The 25,007-nt window shown below is 38.5% G+C and overlaps 1 protein-coding gene across 3 annotated transcripts in view; it reads right to left on the bottom strand.

Moving 5' to 3' along the window:
- Positions 1–25,007, bottom strand: part of diaph2 (diaphanous-related formin 2) — a 567,387-nt gene that overhangs the window by 156,517 nt on the left and 385,863 nt on the right. For all 3 annotated transcript variants that reach the window (XM_055643895.1, XM_055643898.1, XM_055643897.1), the window contains exons 21-22: positions 20,905–21,040; positions 364–459 (exon numbers count right to left, since the gene is read on the bottom strand). In XM_055643895.1, the coding sequence (XP_055499870.1) occupies positions 364–459; positions 20,905–21,040 (232 nt within the window). The remainder of the gene's footprint in view (positions 1–363; positions 460–20,904; positions 21,041–25,007) is intronic.

The raw sequence follows: 25,007 nt of genomic DNA, 5'->3' as shown, positions 1-25,007 counted from the left end.
ATAGACTCAACATGAAAATGCTATTGGAGTAACAGAATTTAAAACCTTCCTCTTTACATTGAATTGAATATTAAAGGTGCCATACTCTTTATTTGTTGACCTACCAGCGACCTTGATAAAGCCATTATTAGCATCAAAGTGGTTCAATGATAGGTGATTACATAGGGAAGAAACGCATTAATTTCTTTCACCATTCTTTGGTTTTGATGCATAATTAATATCTAGAAAGGACTGTGCATATATTTATTTGGTAACAGAACATGTTTTTTTAAATAATCCTGAAAATCTAGTAAAAAAAACCCCATCTGTGGCAATGAGAATTCATGCTATGCTATATTGTTTTACTCTAGGTTTCCCACTCACCGAGATTTCTGGGTGTGCGCTTCCTGCGATCCCTGAAAGCAGCACCTGACTGCAAGGCCTCCAGCAGGCTATCCATTACTCCTGTTTCATTGCCCTCTGCAAAAAATAAAATGCCGAGTTAAGCATTATAAAGTGCATTACATTATGAATATTTCAGTCTATACATTATACATTTCCAAATATCAAAGGATAGTAATTGTTGTTTTAAGACCAATGATATTTAATTGTAGGTCAGATCACAAGGTTAGACAAGGAGGATGTGCAAACTTTTAATGAAACACTTGTGAACTATATTCTTCCAAGTTAACTGGTGCAATACAAAGTTTAACATAAATCAAAGGTTCACGACAAAGTACATATTCATGAAAAACAATTTTAGATGGCAACAGTTCAGATTCTTCAATACACAGATTCCCTATCAGAGGGAAAAAATGCAGATACCAAATGCTTGGACATCAACACAAAGTGCATAACAATTTCTCCCATTATCTTTGATTCGCTATCGTAATTAAAAATTCATCTCCAGCTATTCTTCATTCAGTTTGGAAAGTAGACAAGTAGTGAATAGACTATCACCTCAAATGTCACAGGATGTCTTGAAATGTTACTGTTCATATCTCTTTGGTACTGACAGTTCATTGGCAGTCTATGACACTGTTTTATCAGTTACAGACCTATCTGTGTTCCACTATCATTAATCTACTCCTTTATAAAGATGCTTAAATATCCGAGATCTTGGACTGGCATAAAACATAGATTAAACAAATACATTTTCAATATCAGGCACCTTCATAATAAGTGGTATATATTTATAGGAGCATCAACTGGAAAACATATTTGATTGTATTTGTATAAAATGATGAAAAACATAAATAATACCAAAATATGTATTTCTATTTATTTTTTATATATGGAATGAAAAAGCATAACTGAAAAAATAACAGGAAGGATAATCCCCAAACCTAAACAACACATCCCCATTGGTCAACTGGACATAAGATTCTCTATACCTTTCCAACTTAACAGTATTAAATATAAAAACAACTGAATATCTGATTTTCTTCAGTGAAAATAAAGCCATGCAACTTAAGCACTTAGTGAACCATCAATCAATGATAGTCAGTAATAAAAATGCAGAATCTCAACATCAATAAGAGAAAATACATTATCTTGTAGCAATTTCTGCTTTAATGTTACGTTTATTATTGGTTGTAGATTGAAATATAAGGCAATTGGAGTCAACTTCATTTAATCCAGAATTAAAACGGAGAGAAGGAATAGGCAACGTTTTTGAAGAAGGGTCTCGACCCAAAACGTCACCTATTCCTTCACTCCATAGATGCTGCCTCACCTGCTGACTTGCATATTAAGATCCTCTATACAATACTTGCTCTCGTGGCCATTCCCAGAAAATGATACATACATTCTATTCATGATGCTTTATAGATCAGTCTCCTTTGATCCCAATGATAACAAGCCCACCATAGATTTTCCCTACTCATATCTATGAATCGCCTGCTCTGGCAAACCAACCTAAATCTCTATCCCACTCTCACTGGCACTATCCCATTCTTCTACAGCGTGATGTCCAGGGTGTTTTTCAGCTGCAGCCTAACCAATGTTTTGTATTATTCCAGCAGGACCTGCTTTTGTATAATATGAAGACAAGTAATCTATTTGTGTTTCTAACCACCTTATCAATCTGCATGGTTACCTTCAGGGAATCTCTCAATTTTTCTTCAGCTGCTAAAGAAATACTATAATATTTCCCTGCTTACCACCCACCATCCTAAATGTATTACCTCACACACCTCTCGACTGAATTCCATTGGCCATTTTTGTTCCCACCTAGGCTGTAGTTTGTTAACTTCCTTTTACCCGAAATAGTCTTCCTCATTATCATGCACACTGTTGGTTTTGATATTGTCAGCATGTCTTTGTACGATAATTGGAAAGTGAAAAATAATCAACAAAAATTATGTTGACACAGAATTCCAATACTATGATTTAAAATATGATTAGCCATTTGGCTGTTAATGGCCCAGTGCTGCAAGTGGGGCCTGCAACACCTCGTGGTTTCAGAGCACAATTACTCAATAAAATATAAATTTGATTTACATAAATGCAAGGATTTCATTTTTGATGCATGCATTCACTGTTTGTAAACTGCTAAATCAATCACGTAAAAATCAATATGAACATTTTCTCTATTCATTAATTGCATACTTTCAGTGAAAAGCTGAACAATAATGATAAAAGTACACTTTGTTTCCTAGTTACCCTGTTTAAATTTACAAATGTAAACTGTTCAATTTTGAACTACCAAATAGCACTTGTATCACACATATCAAATACAATTCATTGTTGTTAATCTAAGAACTGCAAGCAATGTTTTGAAGTTTCATTTTAAATTCCTAAATTGAGACAAGGTAATTTTGTAATTTTGTCTGCTCAATGAGTTTGGAAATTAAGCAGACTTGTAATGTTTTGTTATAAGCTGCAAATTTTACTGACAATATTTTGCTCATTTAAGATACCAGAGGAACTTAGCAATGAAAAGAAAATCAATCGACCTTCAGCTCTAATCATTATTCTTTCATTTTCTTCTTTGTTTTAGCCAATTCTATTAAAACAAATCTCCCATCAATTTGTATTAGTTCTATTCAAGGATAGCGTTTTAAAATGTTCCTGCACATTTTTTTCTTTAAGATATTGACCCAACATGTTACAGTACTCCTGCATTTTAATATGCTTATTTACTTGAGCAGTGCAATTGTTTGACACCGATAGAGTATAGGTATGTTTGCACAAATCAATAAAAATGGCAAGGCAGGAAGAGAAAACGTTTAATTATGTATGCCTTATTTGAGTTTTATTAATAGAGACGAAGGGCATAAAATGAGGGAAGTCTAGCTGAAGCTTTACACAACACTGCCCTAGCATTAGCTGCAGTATGCGTTCAATTGTGGTTGCCTTGGCATAGGAATGATGTGTTGGCATAGAGAGGGTCCAGAAAATATTTGTGAGAATCGTTTTACAAGAATAGATTAAATAAACTGGGCATGTTTCAAGTGAAGATGGTGGGGTGACATGATAGAAGTTAATAAAATTATGAAGGTCTGCACAGAGTTAATAATGGGAGGCCATTCTCTTTGTTGGACTCGAGGACTAGAGCTGACAGTAGAAAATAAAGAGAAAGATCATTAAGAATGATGTGGAAAAAACTATTTTACAGTGTGATTGGAATCTTCAATACACAGTCCAGATGTGGTGAAGGCATGTTCCATTGTGGTCTTCAAGGGGGAATTGGATACATTTACAGTGAAGAAAGGTTTGCGGAGCTAGAGGCTAGGGGATGGCAGTAGTAGGTTGCTGTAATTGAAATAGAACAGACAGAATGACCGAATGGTCATTTACCAATCAATGATTCTATGAATATTGTTTGCAATGAACAGTTGAAGAGTTTGCTTTCGATAATTTGAAATATTGCTGCGAAAAAACCTAAATAATTCCATACATTGCACCGATGCAATAATAATATCACATATTCAAAGTCTCCAATCCTACTATTTCTTTCCTCGGCATCAACAACACCAAACCCCTGCCTTAATCACAGTCCTGACATGGATATTCTGTTAGGTTGGTCACAAGTCTACAGATAATATTTGTATCTTATAAGCTGTTTTCCTAAAGTAAATGATTAGTTGACATTATTACATTTACAGTGCTTGTGTTGTAAGATTTCCAGGGGTGTTATCTTTGTTGTCAGTTAAAACTGAATCATTCAAGTCCCATGTGAACTAAAGGAGAATAGTACAGGCCAGCAATGACCTATTGAAAATTCTTGCAGCAATTACCATAGATGCTTAAGAGATCATTCCACAGCAAAAAAGCTAATGTAAAGTTTGTGGTGCAAGTTTGATATTACCTCCAGATATGTAGCCTAAGGACTTACTAAAAGCAGTAGATTTACATTGCTTATCTCATACTGAAATCTAATAGAAACACGTTATCATAAATGTGGTGCAAACACGTCATTAATTTGTAAATTATTCACCAAGAGAAAGAGAACTACAAATTATGACAAGTTACTAGAATTAATTACATTGGATTAAAAAAAACAAATCGCATGGCCCCAGATGTTGCTGAATGTGGCTCACTGCTAGCACCTGGTTTCAGAACACACAATTGATGTAAAAAAAAAAACAAAGTGCTGGAGTAACTCAGTAGATCTGGCAGCATCTCTGGAGAACATGGATAGGTGACGTTTCAGGTCGGGAACCTTTCTTTAGTCTGAAAATTGTTTTTTTTTGTACACCAGCATCAGCAGTTCCGTATTTCGAAACAATTGTCGGTCATTTACATTTTAAATACCTGAAAACAAAAGCCTGAAAATTTACAAGGCGGTGCTTAACATCAGGACAGTTTGTAATTTAAACAGTTCATAAAGGCCAAGCCCTGCCCACAAAACTACTGAGAACAAGCCCAACCCACAAAACTACTGAGAAACCTATATAAGTATATAGACTTGTGATCACATAAATCAAAAATCTATATACAAAACAATACAAATTTATTCGTCACATGCACCAACGAAGGTACAGTGAATTTTCCATGCAGGTATACAATTAAAAAAAAGAACACACAATGCACAATAGAATCTAACATAAACATCCACCGCAGCATTCTTCACTGTGGTGGAAGGCAACAAAGTTCAGTCAGTCCTCCTCCTTTGTTCATCCTTGGTCAGGGCCATGAACCCTCCGTAGTTTCCGCTATGGACAGCCAGGTGTACATGCCCTCTCATCGGGATGAACGAAACTCCGACCACTTTCTTACTGGAGACCACGGCTTCAGTAGGTTATAGGCCGCAAGCCGGCAGTTGGAGCTCTTCTCCGGCGATCCCAGGCTCCGGATGGTAAATCCACACTACGCCCGCGGCTTCCACACTACGCCCGCGGCTAGAAGCTTTGCAGACCACAGCCCCTTGATGCCAAAGTCATGAGGCCAGCGATCGGAGCACTACTTTCTGGCGACCCCCGGCAAGGGTTCGCCCCGATTGAAAATTCCACACTGCGTCCACTGCTGAAGCTCTGTGCCCGACTCCGGGAAAGGCCACTCCAATCCAAGCTGTTAGGCCGCGAGAGGGGATGCAGAGAAACAACATGGAAAAAGTCTGCTTTCTGTCCATGAAAATCAACATGTGTAGGAAGGAACTGCAGATGCTGGTTCTCGGAGACCAGCCAACCACTGAAGAAGGGTCTCGACCCAAAACGTCACATATTCCTTTTCTCCAGAGATGCTGTCTGACCTGCTGAGTTACTCTAGCTTTTTGTGGCATGAAAAACAACATGTTTTGTATGAAGAAAAGTCCCACATTTTAATATCAAGATCAACAGCGATGAACACACTCACTTTCTCAAAGTTAATGTTATTTGTGAGCATTTGACAAAACAACCAAGGATTGAGCATAGCCTACCTCTGGAGACTAAGACTGCAGCACAGGCCATGGACAGGTTTTAGCTTACAGTTATATGGGTGTGAGTTTTGGACTAACTATTGCCGTGCATTTTGAAGCATTACTATTTATATCTCATATAGGTCAGCCTAAAGAAGGGTCTCGACCTAAAACGTCACCTATTACTTTTCTCCAGGGATGCTGTCTGACCCACTGGGTTACTCCAGCTTTTTGTGTCTATCTTGTGTCTATCTACTGTTTATAGCTTCCTTGGCTTTCAAAAACAACATTTGCAGTGTAGCAACCTGAAGGTGGTCGGTTCGAATCCTGCTTGGAGTGTGTACTGTCGTGTGTCTTTGGACAAGACACTTCACCTACCTTTGCCTGGGACTAGAGACGGAAATTAGCTGCTGATTAGCTACAATCTCGCATATTTACATACAAAATGTTAATTAATATGCATTGTCCCTATAAACAAAACATTATTATTATTAGCACGACAGGGCTGCCTGCACATATTGCTGCTAAAGTAGAATCAGTTGTCAAAGTGATGCATTTTTACGAAGAAGGGTCCTGACCGAAAACGTCGACTGTCCATTCATTCTACAGATGTTGCCTGACATGCTGTGTTCCTCCAGCACTGTGTTTTGTACCAAAGCAATGCTTTCTTCAGCACAGCTTTGTTGGAATGCCCATGTCAAGCGTAAACATGGTTCATGTATTCCAAAGATTCTACGAAGAACCACAGATCTAAGGACATGGGCAGAAGTAATCCAAAGGCCTAGCCAACAGCAAATGAGAAATAGCTGCAAGGCCCAAGCCATATGACACTCAACTTTAAACTGCCATCCCACATTTTCATGCACCACTAACTTGGGGCCATAAAAGAAAAAATAATTAGTGTAAGGTGTGAGTTGTTCGCACAAGTGTGATAAATGTGGCTGCACTTCTGGATTGGTCTTCCATCACATAGAGATAAGAGACAAATGAGATTTGTCTAGTTGAATGCTCGACAAAACTGAAAACAACCTAGTCAGAACTGCATAGATAGACACAAAATGCTAGAGTAACTCAGTGGAACAGGCAGCTTCTCGGGATAGAAGGAAAGGGGTGATGTTTTGTGCCGAGACCCTTCGTCAGAAAGTCTGAAGAACTTCAGACTGTCTATCTTCAGTTTACACCAACATCTGCAGTTCCTTCCCACACAATTAGTCAAAACTTCATCAAGAATGGATCACAATTAATATTCTAGCTCCTTCATTCTTAAAGTATTCATCTCAGCTTCAACATGTGCATCTGGAGAGAGGATAAAATCACATCTGCGCATTGGCTTTAAAAAAAAAGTTTATCTTCTGGATGATTGGTGAATAGAAAGTGTGCATGTAAGGCCCTGCTGTTGAAAAGAAGAGTAAATTCTAAAGGCACCATTAACGTACTAAAAAGTGAAATGCCATTATGTTTCATTTCAATTTTAAAGTATTTTTTATAAGGAGATAGTGTCATTTTTTAATGAGATTTGCAACCACAGCATACAATTGATATTCAGACTTGATGGCCCTGGAAGTCTGCTCTCTTTTCATTTCACTGTAGAATGCGTGCGTGTGAATATTGCCAAGATTGTTTAATTAACAGATAATGAATGAGAAGATGTGCATGACAGGTGATAATCACAGTAAGAACTAGTTTGGTCAAAGTCTTCAATTCAGAAGGACTGAATACAAAGGCTGCGATATTGTGGTCTGGATGAAAGCCAACCTAGTTAACTACACCACAAAACCGACAGCAACTTAAGGATTTCCACATTTACATAGCTTAATATTAAAATTCCAAAGTTGCTGTCAGCCATCCAGCTCACCTTTACAGGCTGTGCCTTTTTTGGCCTTCTCCAACAAAATCAAGAGTAATCAGTTGATTGAAATGAATTTCATGTAGTTACTGAAGTAGCTCCACCACAAAATATCTTGCAAATCTTATGCTTAATTATGTGAGGCATAAGCCATAATAACTGCTTAACAAACCATCTGCCCCCTAAAAACTAGTTTTATGGATATGGATTATAATTTCCTTGGAAGAAATATGTGGGATTTTATTTTTAAGCACCATGGAAATTCAGCTACTACTTAATCATATGTGTATATTTCAATCTTTATTAAATAGTCTGTATTATGTTTATAAAATTATTAAAATGCTTTCTGTTCTGCTGGCTGTGCAAACTCATTATTGCAACTGCTCAGCAAGCTTGATGATATCACAGCTGCTAGCTGTTAGCTGACAGTTGCAGACATCAGTCAAGGAATCTGTGGAAATCCCCAGTTCAGGCATTGCAAAGGGAAGTCCAATCTATAGAAATACCTATTTCAGATATCAGCAGATGGAAGTCCACAAAAATGGACATCACTATATCAAGCATCATCAAAGCAAAGTACAAAAGTGGAAGTAGCAAGAGGTATTTCTTTGCTGTCATATGCAAATTCAGGGCCAGTATTGTTTACTAAATGAAATTTCTATAAAACAGTAAAGAAACATTAAATACAATTTCAACATATAATTGATTCTAACATATCTTTGGCAAGTTCCTTACTCTTGAGCCTACATAGTTTTGAAATCCTTTCAGATGATGTTCGACAGAAAAGCATTAACTGAACTGTCCATGTAAAATAATTTACAACTCCCTGAACAAACATTGATATTTTATAAATTGACTCATTTACAAAAAACAATACTTTGCCAAATACTCTCTTTCAAAGTTCAACACTCTAACAATGTTTAAAGGTTCATATCATTCATCACTAATTCCCCGATAACTTAACCCAGTGAAAAGTGAAAACTAGATTCAACAAATATGAACCTGAAAATGTTCAACCAACAATAATAAAGCCAAGTTATGCGTATCAGACATGCTTCTTTTGCTGGCAACTACTGCCATTTTACCAAGGAAGAAAAACATTTATTCTTAACAAAGATATACATGCATAAGAATAGCAATGAACATCTGCAGGGAATAGAATACACTACAAACTTATAAATCAGGAGCAGGAATATTAATGGCTTATCAATGACAATGCTAAATAGACAATCTGACAGCACAGATTTAATCAAACCATATAGGATTAGGGATGGTAAGGTAGAATGAATTGTCTTCAGCATGTCATGGATAATGATTCTCTGAGACGGCATATTATTTTATGTAAGTTGGTTACAAGAAACCATGTTGTAAAAAGTAGCAAAGCAAACTCCTGGAACTTTAAATCCCAAGGAGAGGGGTTACAAAATGAAAAACCAGTGCGCTTGTGGATTGGATGCATTTTAGAAATCAAGAAAAGGTGATGCAGAAATTGATAAAAGCAAAATAAAACTGTGAGAGGAAACCCTGAGAAACCCCCAAAAAACACAAATTTCCAATACACATGTTGAAAAGGCCAAGGAGGGCAAATATTAGGATATTTACAGACAGACGGGAGAACCTCAAGGAAGAACTGCCAGAGAAATTAAACAAACACTGGTTTACTTTCATGGAAGAAGGCACAAGAAAACCTTCCAGAAATACTGGGGACCAGGTCTCGTTCAAATGAGTATGAAAAGAAGATAGTATTAGTACAGAAATACTATTAGAGGTTAATGAGCCTGAAAATCAAAATGTCTCAAGGACCTTATGATATTCATCTGGCGTTGTGAAAGAAGTTGCCTAAGGGATAGTGTATGCTCAAGTTATAATTTTACATAATTTTCTAGATTCTGGAATGGCTCCTACAGATTGGAGGATAGCAAATGTAATGCAACTTTTAAGAAAGAAAGAGAGAAAACATGAAACTGTCAGCCTATTAATCTGTTTAAGAAGGAACTGCAGATGCTGGAAAATCGAAGGTAGATAAAAATGCTGGAGAAACCCTTCTTCAGTCTGAAGAAGGGTTTCGACCCGAAACGTTGCCTATTTCCTTCGCTCCATAGATGCTGCCACACCCGCTGAGTTTCTCCAGCATTTTTGTCAGCATATTAATCTGACCTGGTTATGTTAAAATCTTTATTGAGCACACTATATCATTGATATTATTGAGCAGATTCAACTTGGATTTATGAACCGGAAATTATGTTTAATTTATGGGAGCTCTTTGGGGATGTATCTAAAAGATAAGATGAAATGCAACCAATCGGATTTACAGAGGACTTTCAAAAATGGTTCCACAACAGAGATTAACAGCCAGCAGAGAATGACATTCTGGGGGGGGAGGGAGGTGACACACAGTATGCACTGATTTTTGGACCACAACTGTTCATAATCTGTTAACATTTTAGGTTTGTTGGTGATATGAAATTGTGGGGCTATGTATAGTAACTATGAAAATCCATAAATAGTTTGTGGACAAACACAGGATAAATGAGTTGACAATGTGGTAAGAAGGAGGTTGGGGTGGGAGGTTCTCCACATGAGTAGAGGAACTGGAAAAATATAATTTCCTTTAAATGGTGCGAGATTGAGAAGTATTGATATTCCAAAGGGTTCTGGGCGTCCTTGTATACAAGTAATTAAAAGCTAACATCAAGGTGCATCAAACAAGAAGGCAAGCTTGACTTTCACTTTTACCAACACACGATTTTAAGAAGGAGATTAACAATATCTTCCCACAATTATATAGATCACGAGTAAGTAATGTGTACAATTTTGGTCCTCTTGCCTAAAATAATATAGTTATAGTGCAGAGAGGATTCACCAGTCTGGAAACTGAGATGGCACGTCCATCATACAAGCAGAGATTAAGTGCACTAAATCTCCATTCTCCAGATTTGAGAAAAAGTGTAACCTCATCAAAACATTAAAAAAATATTCTTATTTAGGCAAAATATTTCTCCTGGTTGAGGATTCCAGTTCATAGTCTCAAGATGAAGGGAAGTTAGAATTGATATGAGGAAATTGTGCATCAGATCCAAGCAGATCAGACCATATGTAGATCAAACTCAAGTACGATAGAGCTGAGGGGAAGGTACATAGAGCTTTGGAATTCTTTACTCTAGAAGGCCAGGTAAACCAAGTCACCCGCTGAGTTTCTCCAGCTTTTTTGTGAAACCAAGTCATTAACTGCATTCAAAAATGAGACTGGTGGATTTCTGGATATTAGAATCAAGGCATATGGAGAGGGTAGATATATCAGCCTTTAATCCTGTTGAATGGGGAAGCAGCTGGAGGGGCCAAATAGGCTAGGTCTCTGGCTACATTTAATATTCTTGCACAGAATATTCTGTACTTTATTTGGACAGAAATGGAATCTAAGGAGTGGTTTCTCCATTGGCATTAACAGATAGTAGCTTTCTTTTAGAGATCTTAAAAAAGAGATGGCAATCAGGGAGCAAATAAATGAACAGTATATTAGTAACGTATTCAAATATATGGTGTAAATGCAGTTTAACATGAAATACAATATAGTCTGAATAATCCCTGGTGTCTCTTTTGAATTGATCTTCATGGCAAGAAGAAAGAATCACACAGCATGGTGACTAAAGGGCCTGTTCCACTAACGCGACTTTTCAGCGACTGTATTCGGCCTTCAAGCTCGAGAGCACTCCCCATGAAAAACCTCGACCGTCAGCGATGAAACCGCGAGCCGGATCGACCGTCTGCACACACACACAGACGGCTGGCACTGTTATGGTATGTCCTTTAGAGAGCACGGAGAGGTGGGGGGGGGGGGGGGGGGGGGGGGAGAGAAGGGGGGAGGGGTGGGGGGGGGGGGGGGGAGTGGGGACACTTTTAAGATGCCAGACAACTTTTGATAAAGTTTAGCGGGCATTTAACATTACCGGTCGGTTTACTTACCTTTTTTTTCTCAACAAGCTTTACCTTCGACTACCCCCGATTACCTTTGATTGCCTTCGATTACCTACGAATAACATGCCGACCTACTACGACCTACCTCGACTAAACCTACGAGTGAAAAAAAGCGATTTTTTTCCATGGCGACCTTTTTTTACTCGCGGGCATTTTCCAGCATGTTGAAAAATACGCCGCAACCTAGCTGAGGCCTCGAGTACGCGGGGACTACTCTCGAGCGTGAAGGAGAGTTACAAAGACCTCCTAGCACCTCGTGTCGACCATTTGCGAGTATGAGTCGAGGGTAAACTCTTCCAAACTCGCCAATTAGGTCGCCGCAGTGGGACAGGCCCTTAATCTGTAATCAAGTTTACACTCCTGCCACATGTTGGAATTTACTCCAACTTTGCAACTATTTAAATTCAAAATCTGACAATTAAATGACAACTAATTTACTGTAACATTTCATTTCAGAATGTTTCACCTTCAGGTGCCAGTCATTAAACTATGAAACAAATGGCTTTTAATGAAACTGCACAAGACAACATTCAAATCCCCACTGATTTACTGCTAAATTGGATGTTTCTGGAACTGAACTGGGCAGTCGACATCAACCCAGTTCATTAATGTGGAGGGAGACACAAAACACGGAGTAACTCAGTGGGACGGGCAGCAGCTCTGGAGAGAAGGAATGGGTGACGTTTCGGGTCGAGGCCCTTCTTCAGACTCAACCAGAAACGTCACCCATTCCTTCTCTCCAGAGATGCTGCATGTCCCACTGAGTTACTCCAGCACGGCGGCAGGCGCGGGCACACCGCGACGCCCTGTGTCTCCCTTTCAAGGGAGATGCTAAAAATGCATTTCGTTGTCTCTGTACTGCACACTGACAATGACAATAAATTGAATCATTTCATCATTTCATTGCATTTTGTGTCCACATTCGATTGAAACCAGCATCTGCAGTTCTATCCTACGTGGAGAAGGGATACGGCTTTAAATGATTATTTTTAATTAAATGCAAATTGATTAATCTTCATTACATTTTGAGATAAAGAACAAATTAATTGTGATAGTATTTTATGCTTGAATGAAGCAAATATATTTATATATTCTCCCTGTGGGAATTCAGCAGGCATAATTACAAAGTTACATAAAAATAACTGCATTTCTGCAGATGTGCAACAATAAGGTAACTTTTACGTGGTATACATTAGACCATCATTGTTCCAAAATTCAATTTGTAATAAGATAAATGATTTGGAACTAAAGACGACAGACTGGAACAGAGATTATGATGGCCATCATTAACATAATGTTTGCGGAAAGCACATATTAGCATGGCATGACATATTAGCATGGCATCATCTCCTTTCATCCCAAGATGAGCTAGATGCCTTTTACTCCTGCTTTGAACAGGCCAACAAAGTTCTCACACATTTCTCATCTGCTGTTGCTTTGTCCTACACATCTCAGTTGCAGAAGACAAATTTGCTATCATAAGGAAAAAAATTCAGAAAATGGCCAGCCAAGACAAATTTTGAAATCCTGCGCCAATCAGCTGGCCATAGTCTGCCTTCATCAACCTCTCAATTCAACAGTCTATTGTTCCCATCTACTTCAAGGCAACCTCCATAATTCTATTCCTGAAGAAAAATAAAGTGATCTACCACAATGACTACTGCCCTGCAGCTCCAATATCGATCAATAAGAGAATATTAATGGCACATATCTGCACCAAATGTCCAGACAATCCAGATCCTGTATAAATTGTAAACAAAATAAATAGGTCTACAGAGAACGCCATCTCTCTTGCACTACATTCAGCTCTGGGTCACAATGACAGTAAGAACACCTATGTCAGGATGTTTTTCATCGACAACAGCTACACTATAATACTGAATAAGCTCATCACTAAACTTCTGGACCTTGGCGTTGAGGCCTCCATCTGCAACTGGCTTCTGGACATCTTGACCAGTTGATCTCAGTTGGTTAGAATTGGTCCTAACATTTTCCTCCACATTGACCCTCAACACTGGTACTTGTCAGGGTTATGTGCTCTACTCCCTGTACTCTATGGTCAAGTACAACTCAACTCAATTGTTAAGTTTATTAACTCTGTCTTTAACATCAGAAAGACGAAAGAGTCACTATTCCCTTCTCCCTCTTGTATCTTCTTGAAACTTAAAAACAGCTTCTTCCACATTGATATTGACTTCTGATCCAAATGACTTGCTGCCATGTACTCTTGTTCTTAACTCTACCTCATTTGGTTATTCTGTTATTGCACGCCAATATTTTTTGCACTACTTTGGGTTGCACTGCAATCTTGCAGCATTCTGTTGATTTGCTCTTGTCATAACATTTATTGTAATTATCATTTATTGTAAACTAGAAACGGAAAGGCTGTATGCAAACTGTTTACTCTGTGAACTTCATGTGACCAAGACATTTCATTGCTCCCTGGTGTATATGACAATAAACTAATCAGAATCTGAATGAAGAACTCAAACTTACTTTACATGACTGATGATTGTAGATTTTTTTTGCTACATAGCACTTTATGCTTCAGTAATGCCAAAAACACATTGAATAAAACATAATAATAATGATCTGTAAAATAAATCTTAGCAGAGCAGAAATACCTGCTTTTAGGCCATGTCACAGAATTAATTCATAATGTAATCCAAATGTTACTTACAGTCGTCTTCCATCTCCCTACACTTGGCCCATAGCCTTCTATGCCTAATTGATTCAAGTGCTCATCGAGGCATTTCTTAAATGCTGTAAGTGAACCACCTTCAACCAGACCGTACACTGCAGAAACTCAGCACTCTCTATGAAGCAGGTCCCCCTCATACCCCTCTAAATCATGCCCACCTTACTCTACACCAAGAGACAATGGACAATAGGTGCAGGAGGCCATTTGGCCCTTTGAGCCAGCAATGCCATTCAATGTGATCATGGCTGATCATCCCCAATCAGTACCCCATTCCTGCCTTCCCCCCATATCCCTTGACTCCGCTATTTTAAGAGCTTTATCTAACACTCTCATGAAAGCATCCAGGGAACTGGCCACTACCCTCCGAGGCAGAGAATTCCAGACTCACAATTCTCTGTGGGTAAATGTATTTCCTCATCTCTGTGCAAAATGGCTTACCCTTTATTCTTAAACTGTGGCCCCTGGCTCTACTCACATTACATTACATCACATTACCAACATCGGGAACATGTTTCCTGCCTCGGGCATGACCAAACCCTTAATAATCTTACATGTTTCAATAAAATCCTTTCATCCTTCTAAATTCCAGAGTACACAAGCTCAGCCGCTCCATTCTATCAACATATGACAGTCCTGCCATCCCGGGAATTAACCTTGTGAACCTAAGCTGCACTCCCTAAATAGCAAGAATGTCCTTCCTCAAATTTGGAGAACAAAACTGCACACAATACTCCCGGTGTGCTCACTAGGGCCCTGTACAGCTGCAGAAGGACCTCTTTGCTCCTATACTTAACTCCTCTTGTTATGAAGGCAAACATGCCATTCGCTTTCTTCACTGCATGCTGTACCTGCATGCTTACTCTCAGTGACTGATGAACAAGGACCCCCAGATCCCGTTGTACTTCCCCTTTTCCCAACTTGACACCATTTAGATAATAATCTGCATTCGTGTTTTTGCCACCAAAGTGGATAACCTCACATTTATCCACATTAAACTGCATCTGCCATGCATCTGCCCACTCTCATAGAAACATAGAAAATAGGTGCAGGAGGAGGCCATTCGGCCCTTCGAGCTAGCACCGCCATTCATTGTGATCATAGCTGATTGTCCCCAATCAATAACCCGTGCCTGCCTTCTCCCCATATCCCTTAATTCCACTAGCCCCTAGAGCTCTATCTAAATCTCTCTTAAATCCATCCAATGATTTGGCCTCCATGGTGGCAGGTAATTTCACAAATTCACAACTCTCTAGATAAAAACGTTTTTTCTCACCTCAGTCTTGAATGGCCTCCCCTTTATTCTAAGACTGTGGCCCCTGGTTCTGGACTCGCCCAACATTGGGAACATTTTTCCTGCATCTGGCTTGTCCAGTCCTTTAATAATTTTATATGTTTCTATGAGATATCCCCTCATCCTTCTAAACTCCAGTGAATACAAGCCTAGTCTTTTCAATCTTTCCTCATATGACAGTCCTCAAATTAGGAGACCAAAACTGTACACAAAACTCCAGATGTGGTCTTACCAGAGCCCTATACAACTGCAGAAGAACCTCTCTACTCCTATACTGAAATCCTTTTGTTATGAAGGCCAACATTACATTAGCTTTCTTCACTGCCTACTGTACCTGCACGCCAACTTTAAGTGACCGGTGTACAAGACCCCCATGTCTCGCTGTATCTCCCCCTTACCTAACCTAACCCCATTGAGATAATAATCTGCCCCCTTGTTTTTGCCACCAAAGTGGATAACCTCACATTTATCTATGTTATACTGCATCTGCCACCTCACTCAACCTGTCCAGGTCACCCTGCAACCTCCTAACATCCTCTTCACAGTTCACAGTGCCACCCAGCTTTGTGTCATCCGCAAACTTGCTAGTGTTGCTCCTAATTCCCTCTTCCAAATCATTAATATATATGGTAAACAGTTGCGGCCCCAACACCGAGCCTTGCGGCACTCCACTCGCCACTGCCTGCCATTCTGAAAATAACCCGTTCACTCCTACTCTTTGTTTCCTGTCTGCCAACCAATTTTCTACCCTTGTCAGCACCCTAACCCCAATACCATGTGCTCTAATGTTGCCCACTAATCTCCTATGTGGGACCTTATAAGGCTTTCTGAAAGACCAGGTACACCTCATCCACTGGCCGTCCCTTGTCCATTTTCCTAGTTACATCCTCAAAAAATACCAGAAGATTAGTCTAGCATGATTTCCCCTTCTTAAATCCATGCTGACTCAAACCGATCCTGTTACTGCTATCCAAATGTGCCGCTATTTCATCTTTTATACTTGACTCCAGCATCTTCCCCACCACCGATGTCAGGCTAACTGATCTATAATTCCCTGTTTTCTCTCTCCCGCCTTTCTTAAAAAGTGGGATGACATTAGCTACCCTCCAATCCACAGGAACTGATCCTGAATCTATAGAACATTGGAAAATGATCACCAATGCATCCACGATTTCTAGAGCCACTTCCTTAAGTATCCTGGGTTGCAGACCATCAGGCCCTGGGGATTGATCAGCGTTCAGTCCCATCAGTCTACCCGGCACCATTTCCTGCCTAATATGAATTTCCTTCAGTTCCTCCATCACCCTAGATCCTCTGCCCACATACATCAGGGAGATTGTTTGTGTCCTCCTTAGTGAAGACGGATCCAAAGTACCTATTCAACTCGTCTGTCATTTCCTTGTTCCCCATAATAAATTCGCCCTTTTCAGTCTTCAAAGGTCCAATTTTGGTCTTAACTAATTTTTTCCTCTTCACATGGCTAAAGATGCTTTTACTATCCTCCTTTATATTCTTGTCTAGCTTACCTTCGTACCTCATCATTTCTCCCCATATTGCCTTTTTAGTTATCTTCTGTTGTTGTTTAAAAGTTACCCAATACTCTGCCTTCCGCTCATCTTTGCTATGTCATACTTGTTCTCTTTTATTTTTATACTTTCCCTGACTGTCCTTGTCAGCCATGGCCAACCCTTACTCCCCTTGGAATCTTTCTTCATCTTTGGAATGAACTGATCCTGCACCTTCTGTCCTCTGATTTGGAGAAAGGTTTCCTGCTGTCTACATTACCTATACCCATCATAATTTTATATACCTCAATCATATCCACCCTTAACCTCCTCTGTTCTAAAAACCTAACCTCCTGTCCATCCTCATAACTGAACTGCTCTTTCCCAGGTAACATGGTATCCAGCACCATGGTATCCTTCCTATACCCCAATGGCCAGAACTTAATGCAGTACTTTATATATTTCATATGAATTCTGAATTAGTAAGCCTGAATAACCTGTTTTCAATTTTACAAACATTTGACATCTTGATCCTATACTGAATTAATAATATAAAGCTACTGCTTTATTAGTTTCATGACATTTATGCCCAAAAACATTTATAATTGGTAAAATTGGCGTATTGATCGTTCAGTGAAATAAAACAGCAATAAAATAACTTTTAAAACTTCTACAAAGATTTTATTGCTAAATTGAGAAGCATTTTCTCACCTTTCAAATGTGCTGCTGGGAAAATTAAATCTATTTTTCACAACCTTGAACAAGTATTTCAGGGTACTTATAGAAAAATAGCATTCTTCGTATAAGTTGCAACTATAGATCTAAATCTTAACATATATGTTTGATAACCTGAGAGTAAAGCTTAATAAGAACAGGGAAATATGGAGCAAAGAAAAATAGTTGAAAAGTAGATTTTGAATAATGGAACATTTGAACAATATATTTTAAACAATAGAACATATAAATCTGGAGGAAAACCAGATTACCATCTGAGAAAGGAAAGCTTAAATGTAGATTTTCCAAAAGTACATGCAGATTTAATTACTATACCAGCCTAAACTGATTATTGGTGTCTTCTATCATAAGTTTTTTTGAATTATGTATCCCACATCTTCTCTACTTAGACCTTTAAAATTGTGGCCTCACCCCCTAAACTATCATTATGGTGCAATGCAGTTTACCATAATAATTGCTGTAATAAATCATTAGCAACAGGATATAGCACTGAAACAATTTGATGGGGACAAAATGTGTTTTCAATCTTACTGATTAATATTTTTATGATGAAGACATGCCTTGATCTGGGTTTCAGATTTATAGCTGCAGCTTAACCAAAGAACAAAGAGAGAGATAAGTATAGTCTGCTAACACCTATTGATGACTTTACCACATGGTAAATTCCAGTCTTCGTATGTACTAAAGTCACAAATCCTATATCTGGCTTCCATAGCTGCACAGTGCAGTGTGGAGTATAGTGATTGTCAAATACGGCCCAGCACTGTTTGCAGGCCATTTCCAGAGGTACCAAATGGAGGGCAGGGATATAGTACAAACCTTGTCTCTGCTTTATACCCACTACAACTGAGACATCAGTCCACCCAATCATTTAAATGTGGCTGTCAATCTAGTAGAAAGAGTTATGGGCCTGTCCCACAGGCGATTTTTCAGGCGACTGTCAAGGGGGGGAGAAGGAGTGGAGACAATTTTTAAGAAGCTAGAGATAATTGGTAAAATTGGTAAAATCCCAATGAGCCAATGAAATTCACCGGTCAGCTACAACCTATGAGAACCTTCAACCTCCTGGCAACCCACTAGGACCTCCTGGCGACATGTTGAAAAATTTGCGGCGACCATAATGAGCGCGACTAGTTCCCAGAATGCGGGAACTCCTCACGACCATGAAGGCGACTCCCCGGCAACCACCTTTAGTCGACTGCGTAGTCTCCTGCAGTCGCCTAAAAAGTCGCCTGTGGGACAGGCCCATTAGTGCAGCTCAGTTGTTTCTCAATATAATTTTAATCATCATTACTAATATTATTGAATTTACATACATTGAATGTGTTTGTAAATTTATTTATTTTTTCATTTTTAAATGTATTTTGATTGTATATGTTTTGACAACCACTGAATGATTCTGATTATCCAGTTGCAAATTTTCCTGGATTTGCGATATTCCTAGTAGGAGTCAATTTTAATCATAAACCCATGAATAAATATCCCATACTTCTATCCATTACATCCCACTGGCAAATTATTTTACAGACTTCTCAACCAACTAGGACAGCCACAGTAGTGAGGTTTGCAGGACATTAGCAGGGAAAGTGTGACCACGAGTCACACGAGGAAAGTGCTGCATTGGTGGGGTGCAAATGCAAGGTACAGCTGGGCTGAGCACTGTCCTGCAGCCCAATAAAACAGAATCAGCATTGTGAGAGGAAAAGGAACAGCGCTGGTTCTAGGTTATAATCATTCTTCAATAACTAATCACAGCAAAAGAGCCAACCAACTCTGGGGCTAAACATGAAAGAAATACTAATTGGTAAAAATACACGAGGGTAACAGAATTTGTAGAATGAGTCACTGCTATAGGAAAAAGGAAATGCCAGCAAGAGGAATAGGCAAGGAATTTACTCCTAACGTCCAGAATAAAAAAATCAATTTGATTGAAATGCATGGGATTATGTGAGAACAACATTAGCTTCATTAAACTGGTGTAGAATATAATCGTGGCACTTTGTTACATCAAAATTTCTTTGATCAATGTATTTAGTAGGTTAGTAGGAGATAAAGAACGTCATCATTTAGAGATTTGTGAATCTTTTGAATTCATTATCTCAGACCGCTGAGGAGACTGCGATTGAATACATTCAGAGCTAAAAGAGCTAGATATTTGGAACTCAGGGGAGTCAAGAGCTGAGAAGCAGATATGAAAGCAGAGTTGAAGTCAAGGTAAACCTGCCATGATTACCATGAATGATAAAATAGGCTTGAGAGGCCATACGGCCCACTGATGCTCCAATTTTATCATGTCCTTCAGTTACCTGCACAATTCCTGTGTAAAATTTTGTTTAAAATGGTTAATGATCAATAAGATGTCTACTTACAGAATATGAACCAACTGCTTATGTGAGTAGAAATAACCTATCTTTAGAATATTTAGCACAAAGCAGGTTTGATTAATAAATGGACATTATATTCTCAGTGTGGTGCATGGAAGACTTGGTGTTTGGAATTCACTTTTTCTAGTTTGATTTATGGTTATGATAGGCTGGTGTTAGGAATATAGTAAATCAAGTGGATTCTAAACCAAGAAGTCGGATGAAGAATTCTGTTTTCACATTTTGTCAATCATTTGTTTCAACAAGATAGTCTGTGATCAGTCCAGATTTATAATGTGGCAAGATTTGATGTACCTGTAGATTATGCAATTTTCTTAAGAAAGACAGAGCGTGAAAATAATTGCTTGTCTCTGCTCAAAACCTCCAAATCCATCTGCTGCTGCATGGTATTACAACAAAAGATCTGAATAGGACAGTGAAAACATATCAGAAGCTCAAAATGCAGCAATAAATATGGGGTGGAAAAATATGAGTATTGTCACGCTTAGTACAATGTTAAATGTTGATGGGATAAAGGGGAAGAAATCCACTTTTCAGAGTGACATAACTGTATTGCCAATGGTTTCAAGGGAAACCACCAATTTCTGGTCATTTCTGCTTCAGAATACAGAAATGTGTGGGACCAATATCATCATCAATAAATTACCTTTATTCATATCAATTAGTTGTTTCTTCTTCTGCTGTCTTTCCAACTTCTCTCTCTCTGCTTTCTCCTTAGCCAACTTTGCTCTCTTGATCTTTTCTTCTGTTTCCCTCTTCTTAATGTTTTCCTTCAATGCTTCCTTTTATAAAGAACAAAACAGAACTCTATATTATTTTTATATATAGATGGGAATGACAACAACAAAATTATTGATTCATCTAACAAATAGGGATGGTCATAAATAATAATGCATGCTCAGTAGTGAATTTAGCAATGCATTATCTTAGATTCAATAGTGTTTTATTGTCATATGTCCAAGACAGACCAATGAAAATCCTACTTGCAGCAGTACAACATAATATGTAAACATAGTATTCTGTAAAACATGTAATAAATGGGAAATATATATATATATACACATACATACGGATAGAAGCAAACAATCAAACAATAATAGAGCAAAAAGACAAAACCAATGGTCCCTTAGGAAGGGAGGCTTTTATATCAGGCAAGCACTTGCATGTGCCTCCAGCATTTTGTAGTTTTAAAGTTACCTGTTACACTTGAAGTTAGCACATTATAAATGTGCTGTTTAACCACACTTGATATTCCTCATAAAAGACTCACCATGATGAACAGGTCAGTCTCCATATGATAGAATAGAACATCCTGTACCTAATCTAACAGGTCTTAAGCCAAAGTGTTTACCCAAACTAAATTATTCATACAAATCCACCTCCCCCTGCCATCAATCATGTGTTTAAATTAATTCAGTATGAAACTTACACTCAGCCAGCCTCAACTGATTCAAATACTAAAATATTTTATATGTATCATTTGAAAATGCAGTCAAAGTAAACTATTGCAAACCTATGATGTGCAGATAAGATGTGCAGATTTACGACCAATGAAACCTGTGTTTGTAGTATAAATAAGTCTTCAAATCAGCTGCAGGGAAACACGAACAAACCCCCACACCCAAATTTTGAAGTGCTATTAAAAAGAAACACACTCCAAGGCAACTGAAAGCAACTACTTAAGATGTATTGAGAAGATGCATCAAATCAGATTAAGGTGTTATCACACAATACTATTCAGTGTAAAAGAATGTCGGAATAAGGGAGGACAATTCATTAACAACCAGTGGAATTGAAAAGGTGTTGACATATAAAATACATACTTCAGAACAGTGTACACCAAAAGGTGTCGGAACACATTTGCATTAAATAAAATTAGCTTCATATAATTCAACAATATTTAGTTGCCTTCATTTTATTTCCACATAGTAACACCTTAACCTTTGTCCAAAACCTCAAGCAAAATTTAGCATATGAAAAGTGTGAAAGTATTTTGTTTGAGGTTTTGTTAGAGTGCGGGGAATGCTGTTCGACGCAGACTTGGTGAGCCGATGAGACTGTTTTCACGCTGTATCTCTAAACTAAACTAAAAAAATGGGAATGTTCCCGGTCCCTCAATTCACGTTAATGTGGGAAAGAGAAAAAAGTACCAGTTAAGTGAATGATGAAATTAAAGTGGTGATGCTCAAGAAAGAACATAAATGGTGTGGTATGTCGCATATCCATGGCAAGCAAGATACGAGGCAAAATCATGGTGCAGTGTCTGTTAAAATCTGCTAACAGCAATTTAGAAAAACGCAAACTGGTTTTTGTAAAGAATTTCAGTGCTCAAACTTAATGTTTAATCTATGAGATATAATAGAACAATACGTAGAATGGCTCTGGCAAAAATACCTAGACTTCATAAGCTTTGACGTGGCTTTTGACAGCAATCACAGGACCGCCCATGGTGCATTCTGCAAGGAAATTGAATCCTCTCCATGTAAACAATATTATCAAAAGCTTTGTCCAACTTTATGTACTGTGTTGATCACAGTGAACTCAATTTTGAAATCAAAACAGGACTACATTGGAATATATGTAATTCTCTTCAGTATTGCTGTCAATTGGGTAATGCGTGCCCCAACAGGAGACATGCCAAAAGGAATTTTTGTATTCTTTTAAGATCTTTGGCTTTGCAGAACTCACTTTCCCATCACACACCCAACATCACTTACAAGCATAAATAAAACCACACAATACAGTCAGCCAGTGGTTGAAAGACCTATTAGTAACAAGAAGTGTTGGAAGAGCTTTGTCTCTGCCCCAAACACCAAGGTGTAATGGCAGTAAATCATCTTCACATTTGAGCTTGTCAAACAAACCTGGAAGTGTACAACAAAACATTGTTTGCTTTATCAAGTTCTTCAAGGTCGCTATGCCTCAAAAATAAGTTAAGCTGTTTAGAAGTAGGGCTTCTCAATCTTTTGTATGCTGAAGTACTATTTGTACAGACAACCTTTCAATTCCTGTATAATACATAGACTATAGAACAGTACAGCACGCAAACAGGTCCACAACGTGCATGCCGAACATGATGCTAAGTAAAACTAATCTCCTTTGCCTGCATATGATCCATATTCCTCCATTCCAAGCACACCCATTAGCTTATCAAAAAGCTACTTAATTGCCACTATCATATCTAACTCCACCACTGTCCCTGGCATTGTGTTCTAGGCTCCCGCCAAAACTTTTTTTTTGTAAAAAAAAACTTGCTCCTGGGAAGCAGGAGAAACTTTTTCCGGGGAAAAACTGGCTCCATTTCGACCCTGGAAAAAATATTCTGACTATCCATTCTATCGATTTCACACATTTTAAAAACCTGTATCGGATCTCCCCTCAGCCTCCGACGCTGAAATGGGATGACCAGAACCATACATAATCATAGGTCATACTGTAAGTGATAGGTGCAGAATTGGGCCTTCAGCCCATTAAGTCTACTCCGCCATTCAATCATGGCTAATTTATCTCTCTCTCCCTCCTAATCCCATTCTCCTGCCTTCTCCCCATAACCTGACATCCATACTAATCAAGAATGTATCTATCTCTGCCTTAAAAATGTCCATTGACTTGGCCTCCACAGCCTTCTGTGTCAAAGAATTCCACAGATTCACCATCCTCTGACTAAAGAAATTCCTCCTCATCTCCTTCCTAAAGGAATGTCTATTAATTCTGAGACTATGACCTCTAGTCCTACACTCTCCCACTAGTGGAAACATCCTCCCCATATCCACTCTATTCAAGCCATTCATTTTCCTGTAAGTCTCAATGAGGACCCCCCTCATCCTTCTAAACGCCAGCGAGTACCGGCCCAGTGCCGTCAAACGACCATCATATGTTAACCCTCTTATTCCTAGAATCATTCTTGTAAACTTCCCCTGGACCCTCCCCAGAGCCAGAACATCCTTCCTCTGATATAGTGACCAAAATTGCTCACAATACTCCAAATACGGCCTGACCAGAGCCATATATAGCCTCAGCATTCCATCCCTGCTTTTGTATTCTAGCCCTCTTGAAATAAATGCTTGCATTGTGTTTGCCTTCCTTAATACCGATTCGACTTGCAAATTAACTTTTCGGAAATCCTGCACCAGCACTCTCAATAGTCCAAATATGGCTAACCAAGTTCCTATAAAGCTCAAAATTTACTGACAGACATTTATACTAAATGCCGTGAATGATGAAGGCAAGCATACCATACGTTTCTTTACCACTTTATCTAATTATGTTGCAACTTTCAGAAAGCTATGGATTTGGGCACTAAGATCCCTCTGTATATGAATGATGTTAATAGTCTTTCCATTACATGCATACTTTCCTCTTACAGTTTTCCTCCAGAAGTGTAACACCACACATTTGCTTGACGCCATCTGCCATTTTTCCATACATTTTTGAAGCAGATCTAAATCCTGCTCTATATTTTGGTAACCTTTCTCAGTCTGCAACTTCACAGTTTTTTGTGTAGTCTGCATATTTACTAATCAACTCATCTACATTTATGTCCAAACCATACATAAATATTGCAAACAAAAGAGGTCCCATAGTCTTCTCTGAGTAAGCTAGCTCTGAATCCAAACAACCAAGTCACTGTGGATCCCATGCATTTGAATCTTCTGGTTCTGCCTACCAAGGGGGATTTTATCAAATTTTATTGAAAATCATGTAGACATCCACTGCCCTATCCTCACCCATCTCTTTTGCCACCTAGAA

The sequence above is a fragment of the Leucoraja erinacea genome, chromosome 12 (assembly GCF_028641065.1).
Source record: "Leucoraja erinacea ecotype New England chromosome 12, Leri_hhj_1, whole genome shotgun sequence".
Taxonomy (NCBI): domain Eukaryota; kingdom Metazoa; phylum Chordata; class Chondrichthyes; order Rajiformes; family Rajidae; genus Leucoraja; species Leucoraja erinaceus.
This window is presented reverse-complemented; position numbering and strand designations above follow the sequence as displayed.